Source organism: Anolis sagrei, chromosome 1 (assembly GCF_037176765.1).
Source record: "Anolis sagrei isolate rAnoSag1 chromosome 1, rAnoSag1.mat, whole genome shotgun sequence".
In the NCBI taxonomy this organism is placed as follows: Eukaryota; Metazoa; Chordata; class Lepidosauria; order Squamata; family Dactyloidae; genus Anolis; species Anolis sagrei.
In genome coordinates, this window is record NC_090021.1 from 95,162,832 (window position 1) to 95,170,768 (window position 7,937).

Genomic DNA, 7,937 nt, shown 5'->3' on the forward strand with positions numbered 1-7,937 from the left:
TAGATCATATGTATAGTTCGAAGCTGGGGTGGAACTTCTTTAATATTGCCAGGTTTTATTGATGCTTCTCTAGAGCTTGATCTAACTGAAGAGAGAGCAAGAGGAAAAAATTATAATTAGGGAGTGCAGGTTTAGTGCCATGATATGATAAAGATTATAAGACTTGAATTGATTCTGCAGTTCAATTCCAATTTGATATAGATTAACATGTTATGATGTTAAGTTACTGTATACTATACGTACACACATTTTAAATTTGCAAGTGAATGTTCTATTTTATGCCCCCCCCCCCCCCGCCATTCCCAAAGCATTTTGGTAGCATGTGTATTACTGTCATAGGTCCCCGTTGCCTGAAAAGTTCATTGCATCTTGTAATATCCTTTCTGCGTAGTCACCCCCCCCCCCCCCAAAAAAGGTAACATTTTAGAATTTGCAATTAGAAGCCATTTACTCGCAAGCATTTAATCAGTATCTAAATACTCCTGTCTTATACTGGAAGTATGGTGACCACATGCAGACAGATTATTGATCCATCATCATGCTGTTTGATGGCCTGTTCCAAAGACTAAAGAAGGGAAGGGAAGGGGTATGGGGATAAGGATTATGGCATAAATCTTTGAGGGCGTGTATGTCATCCAGCTCAGAAGCTTGTCTCCTTACATAATCCTTTCTTCTGATCAGATCAGAGAAAGAGCAAAGCTGATTTTTGTTATAGTGCGTTATAGTGTTATCATGCAAAGAATTCTAGTAAGTGTACTGTAACAAATACAGCTGGATTTGGATTCACAGAGTTCCCTAATTTGGAAGAGCTCTATTCCAAAGGAAACTCAGACATTGCATCGTTATGTGCAATGTGTTATAAGGCTTAACAAGTAGCAGTTCGGCTCTACCATAAATATCAACATGCACTTTGCTATCCATCTGATCATATCTGCCCTTCTCACGTTTGAAATGTAATGCTGTAGTTAGTACATTCCTCATACCACATTGCTGTTGGCAAGTGGACACTTCTCCCAAACCCTAACAACATAGGCAGGAATCCTAACAACAAAAACAACCAACAGCAGCATCATTGGCCTAGGAAAATATGTAGTCAGTGATGTCTCCCACTATTGCATTAAGTCAGGCAGAGGCAGAAGGAATAGTCATTCACAAATGTCAAAGTCCAGATTCAAGCTAGCTTGTAATTTTTTAGGGTTGGGGAAAGTTATAATCTTTGTATTATCATAAAGAGGTCAGTTGATAAATAGATAAGTGTTTACAGTATCTTTCCAGTTCTGTGCTTTGCCAGGAAGAGCTGTGTTATACTGTAGCCAAAGAGCTGTGTAAAGTGAAGGATTTAAAATAAAGAGTTGTCCAGCTGCCATTTTAAAGAGAGAAAGAGACTAGCGTGCAGTCACTGATCAAATTTATAGCAACTAATGCTGACACCTTCAGTAACAGGGAAGTGTAAATGTATTAGCTATGAAGTGCATTGGCCCTATTTCAAGGTAACATTTTGATAGTTTAAATATCAGCACTTAGTGAGGCAGAATGTTCCCCACAAGAGAAAACAAATTTAGAAAAGCCAACACATAACATGGCAAACACTTAATGCATTAGTTAGTTCCTTGACCACAAATCAATGTTGTGTTTGCTTTTTGCTTTTGCTTTTTTAAAGTAAGTTATGAGGGTAGCTGTGGGTTAGCTTCTACGAGAAAGGCACCTGATTTTATGAGAACCAGAACAAAGCATTTTAAAAATTGTTAGAATGCTTTTAGTAAGAATGAGAATTCTGATAACAACAGGGAAATTATTTTTGTTATGAATAAGCTATGAGGCTTTTTACTTGGGTGATAGTTTAAAAATCATATGTTTTACTCTAAAAATAGGTTTGGCATGATTAGGTCAAAAACCAGAGTGATGGATAATTGTATTTGAGAGATTATAGCTGTATATGTTTATTTTCCTGAGTTTAGTAAAGGGCTGAAATGGAAGTTTCAGACCTTGAAATGTCATGATACACATGATACAACCAAAATTGTTCTCTGTGGCATTTTTTTCTGTTGTTGCTCATGTGCTGAAACTTAACAAGTGTTCAAATCATCCTGTTTAGGCAGTCATAGTTGTTGGAAAGCTGTCATTGTTCATAATTTTGATTCTGGGTTGTTTTTTTATTCTGTTTTAGCCTAGTTGATTTTAAAGTTTGTCTTATTTTATTTATGCCAGTATATGGCAGCAGCCTTAGGTTATTTAAAACGAAATTGAGTGTATGTAAATAGGTAAAAGTTTGGTGTATATTCATTCAAGCACATTTTGACAGAGAAGTTACAGAAGACTGGGATGCTGAAATTTGTAGCTCACTGTTTGTGCTGAATGTGATCCTCTGTAAGTGTTTAATGAGTGATGGATATTTATCACCTCTTTAAAAGTGATATTTCTAATCCACTTCTTATTAACACCAGATGACATATAATGTTCTCATATGTTTAACAAAATAGCAGTTTATTGCAAAATTTGAGTACTTGCTAATTGCAAAAATGTAGAAAACATTTGTGGTATCAAATTGGCTGTTTCTTACCTGCTTCCATATATCTTAAGTTAGTGTGCCTAGATTTAAACACTTTGAAAGAAATGCTTAATTAATCTTGCAACATGCTTATCATAAAACATATTTTCCCCCAAAGTGTAGTGCTAAGTAGTGTGAGAAATTAAATGTTTTATGAATTGGGACATGAGCACTTAAGTACTATGCCATGCTAGGAATTGAGTTCATCTTCAAATATACATAATTAATTCATTTAAGTTACATGTTTAGATAAGAAAAAGCATTTATTATACATAACCACTACTACTGATTTAAAATAGATGGCTCTTTCAAACGAGTGTAGTTTCTCAAGTTGTTTTCAGATAGACATATTATCCTACTGAAGTGTATTATCATATATACTCATGTATCAGTCAACATCATGTATAAACCAATTTTGGGGCCAAAATTGTGGATATTTATATGACCCATGGATTAGTCGAGTGTCATTCTGCAAAGAGGGGGAAGCACCAGTGTTGTCTCAGGACCAGTTGCCCTGGCTGCAGTCACTGCCTTTTCTCCATCCGGGTATTGAAAAGGGTCAGAAGCGTCACCATGGCAAAGAGATTAGACTGGGCTGGTGCTTTTTTGAGGTTCTCCCATTATGGACTAAATTCTTGCTTTTCACTACTCTACTCAAAGAAGGAGCGGCCACATTTGTTAAGAAAGGTGCAACCCATGTCTCCATGATTTTTTTTACAGTTGTTGGTGCACCACAAGTCTCCAAACTTCCCAGACTCCTCTGCCCTTTTCCCTGGGCCATTTTTAATCCAAATGAAACCTTCAAAGATTCACAAGAAAATGGTTAGAAATGAAAACAGAAATGACACCATTTCAAGAGGAGCACTGTGGCTCGCAGGGATTGTAGTGGCATATTTCTTAACTCCTGTTTTAGTGTGGTCAAAAATCTGGAAACAGTTGCACAGTATTTTGTAATCTTTGAGTTGGTCTAATAAAGGAATTATGCTAAAATGGATTTAACAAATTTTCTAAGATACCAAGTTGGCAAAATATTTATTTTTCTTGTCCTCAATCTTGATTCCTTCACTATGGTTTAAAGTTACAGCAAGTTAAGTAAAGGAAAGGATCCCAGATATGGTTAGCCAGGAATCTTTTACTTCTCTTCACTCCCAGTTATGATTTCAAGTTAACTGATATGTAATCAGATTTGGAAGCGTTATCAATATGCAGGCATTCTCTTCTGCTTGGCCTATACATTAAATATATAGTAAACAGATGGGTTGGTTGATGCTTTGAGATCCACAGTTGCAAAGGACCACGCTTATGTGTTAGAGTAGCTAGACTAATGGGTTTTGATGGGGTGAGAGAGGTTTAAATCTCCACTGAGCGATAAATGTCACAGAATAAATTTGGGGCATTCATTAGCACTCAACCTGTATCTCTGCATTGCTGTAAGGGGCAAGTAGGCCATGTCCTCTTTGAAAGAAAGGTAAGATATAAAATGTGTGGCATAATGTAAAATAAACCATGTGTAGTTCATGTTTGATCAGCCTACACACTGCCTTGCCAGAGAAAGAAAATATGCCATGCAGGTGAAGAGTAAAGAACAAGTAGTTTACTCTTCTTAGCTCAGAACAACATATGTGCAATGTGATCAGTTGCACCAACTCACATAATGTCATTTTATGAGAGGTTTTAAATAGTCTTTCTTTGTCCATTTGGATAAACTCCTTCAGCAGCTATTGAAGCGAGAGCACAGTCCAAACCCTGTCTCTCTCTGCTTCTCTCTTCTTCTCTCCACCTGCACGGCTCAAGCCTGTACAAAAATGTAACAGTAACCAAAAGTCCCAGGCTCAGCCATCTCCTCAGGAATTGCCTGACCAATCAGCTTCATGCATCTTATTTTACAGTTGACACACACACACTCACTGATTCCTTGCATGATCCAACAAAATGGATATAGGAAACAGCTTGTTACTTGTTTGCAAGAGGGGGAGTACACTTCTCTGTTGTACGGGCACAATACAGGGCAAGTAAGCTTCTTTAAAGTTCATTTATTTCAACTAAATATGTTGGCATTTCCTGGAGGCACCAGTAGTAGTTTTGCTGTTTCCTGTTGATTCAGTTGGAAATCTATCCCTAATTAGATTAAAATATCTGAGTAGGAAGATGTTCATAGATGCTGTGAATAACGTGCTATCATTCATGACCATTGGCCACTCTGGCTGGGGCAGATGGGAGTTCTCCTCCAGAACATTTAGAGAGCACAAGTTTGCTTACCCTTCTGGCTTATAATAAATCCAGAAATACATTATTGTTCATTTATTATTCCTGGTTTTGCCATTGTTTCTTTATTCTTTGGAACTGTACAGTCGTTGACGGCATGCAACAACTTTGGTGAGCATAGTCTAAAAATGCTGCCGCAAAGTGCCTGTTCCTCTACATTAGAGTGGTCCAGAGGGCCTTGCGATTCCCCTTGGAGTAAACAAAGATTGCACAGTAAACCGGGTTTAGTGGATTACTCCTGTGGGCTGAAATCTGCAGCCTTTTTGCCTTCTGGTTAATCATATTAAGGTCAGAGAGCAGAGAGAATGGCACTCCAGAGTAAAATGTTTCTGGATTGCAGCCATCATGTCAAATTTATTTTGAAAATCTATTCCAGTGTATAAGCAGAGTCGTTTACATTGCCGTAGTGTCTGTCTACAACATGAAAAGTAAATGTGCCTATTAATCTCATTGCTTATGGTGATGTTCAGTTCAAAATGTGTGTTTGTAAATTCATTAAGTACAAGATTATTTGTTGGGCTTATCCCTATTAGGAAAGCATTACGGACATGATTATTTGAAAGCTTTCTATTGCCGTTATATACTCGTCTTGGCATCTTGAATTCTCTGTAACTGGTGGACTTCATTACATTTCCTGGGATTGATCATTGATTAGGGGATTTTGAAGTCGTGCAGTTAAACTGTTCTCTGAAGCCCAGTCCACAACGACAACGCTGAATCCATAATGTTTTTTTGTCGGCTTCTGTATATAGATATTTCTGTCAAAACTGACGATATTGTGCCTGTGTTTTCTCACAGTTGCGAGAGGCAATCAAGGCTGGCAAAGGTGTGACTTCAGCTATTGACCTATGCCGTTTCCATGGGAACAGAGCGCTGGAGGCTCTGGAGTGCTTCCCTCCCTCTGAGGCCAGATCTGCTTTGGAAAACATCGTTTATGCCGTGACAAGGTGGTCATGATGTACCACCGGAAAAAAAGAAAAAGAGGCTGTTCTTCATTTTGCAGAAATGAGTGGAACGCGTAATAGTTCTGCAAGAGCCATTGCTAGGCATCCAAATGTGTCAGTGGTGAGCTTTTCTCTCTCTCCTTCTCTCTTCCTTTAAGTGTTTCTGTTCCACTCACCACATTCCCGAATGAACATCTATCCTTCGGAACTGCTACAAACAAAATTAGGGAAAAAAAGGTCAAACAGTTTTCACTTGTCATGCCAGAAGCACACTTGAGGCTGCACCGGTAGAAATAATTAATGAGACTCACTTCTGTGACCTCAGCAAATGGACAGGAAATAAGTCCTTATTGATTGGACATAGCCAGGGATGGCGCCAGTGTGGTGGCCTGTGGTTTTCCTGCGCTGGAGAAGGCAGAGGGGGGCCTGAAGCGGCAGGTGTCGGGAGGGAGGCTTTCCAAACCGACCAGAGAGAGAGATAGATGCCTGTTTGAAACCAAAATTAATGTGCCAGTTTATCAACATGAAGGGCAGCTCGATAATTTAGGCAGGGAAAGGAGGGGGTCTTCTTTTTTATCTTAGCGATACGCAGCTCTGTCTCCTCAGACTGTTTCTCTATGTATTTAAACATAAAATTACCCCGCGGTTCATGTGCTGCATGTTTGAAATGGTATGGTAAGAACTCTGCAATATTAATTTTGATTCTGTATAAAAGAACAATTTTGAATGTCGAGTTTGTCAAGTCTTCAGTTTGGCTCCAAAGAATGGAATTTTAAACTTCCAAGCAAGTGAAATAGTTGCCTTTTATATATCATGTCATTTCTTTTCAACAGAAGCAGGCGCTACAGTTTTACTACATTTACAAAACAATGGTTTTGTGCACACAAAATAAATGCGTCTTCGTAAGGCTGTGTGAATTGTCTGAAACAAAGAATGAAGTTCTCCCCGCCGCCGCCTCCTTCGGTGCAAGATTTCATCCTGAAGAGATGTATATTACATGAGAAGTTTTTTAACCTTACTGCGTCGAATGTTAAAAGTCCAATTATAGGGAGAATACAAGGTATATCAGAAGCCTGCAATCTGACACTGTCTCTATTTTGTTCATAGGAGATGATTTTTGTGGTTTGCATGCTTGCAATCTGAGAACGTCGTTGACAAGAAGGCTGAGTTTACATAAATGATCCAGATTGAGACTCAGCTACCTTTCTTCCTTCTGTGGTGTAATTACAGCCCAATCTGGAGACAGCTAGCACAGCAAACAGATTTCATTACATTGCTCTCTCAAACACTAAGTGGAGTTATTTCAGTTAACTTTCTTCTTCTTCTTCTTCTTCTTCTTCTTCTTCTTCTTCTTCCCACTTTCTTACACGCATGCCCACATACTCACAGACCTTCTATATAATGAACCACTATGTGATTTTCAACTTTTTTTAAGCCTCACATTTAATTATAATTGTAACAGAAAGAGGAACTGAAGCATCTTGATAACCTTAGTTAGGGCTAAATTTTTAATGGGGCTTGTCCCCGTATAAGCCGCCCTGAGTCCCTTTGAGGAGATGGTGGCGGGATACAAAAATAAAGTTATTATTATAATATAGTAATGCATTGCTTTAAATCAGGACAGTACATAAAAAGAAACACTAAAAAAGCAGGGGAATTCCAGACAAGAATCAGTCAGTGCCAGCTAACACCTCTCAACAAAGGATTCGCCCAGGCAGCAATGAGCCAGGCCTTGAAACTGCAAGGCCATTAAATGCTAATCAAGGTAGCCAATTGCAACATTCCCACTTGCCTCAAGGAGACAAAGAGTTCTTTCTCCCACCCTGCCCATTCCACAGATATATAAACCTCACTTGCTTAGTTTCCAGCAGAATCCTCAACCTCTGAGGACGCCTGCCACAGATGTGGGTGAAACGTCAGGAGAAAATGCTTCTGGAATATGGCCATATAGCACAAAAAACACACAGCAACCTATTGATTCCGGCCATGAAAGCCTTCAATAACACAATGCATTGCTTGTTGCCAAAAACATTATTAGACTGGATGAAAACAGAGATCAGACCAGTTAAATCCTCTTAAACACTGGAGAAAAATCCAGCCCGAAAAGAGGACATCAAAAATTATGTAGGGAAACTGTTCTCAGTTTCAAAGTGTATTTTTAGCATCTTGAATAGTCTTGG

General features: G+C 38.6%; 1 protein-coding gene across 2 annotated transcripts in view; it reads left to right on the forward strand.

The window, feature by feature from the left end:
• The window catches only part of PDSS2 (decaprenyl diphosphate synthase subunit 2), a 96,677-nt gene extending 89,841 nt beyond the window's left edge, over nt 1-6,836 (forward strand). For both annotated transcript variants that reach the window (XM_067467318.1, XM_060753124.2), the window contains one exon: nt 5,612-6,836. In XM_067467318.1, the coding sequence (XP_067323419.1) occupies nt 5,612-5,770 (159 nt within the window). In that variant the 3' untranslated portion in view covers nt 5,771-6,836. The remainder of the gene's footprint in view (nt 1-5,611) is intronic.
• Nucleotides 6,837-7,937: the final 1,101 nt, after the last annotated feature.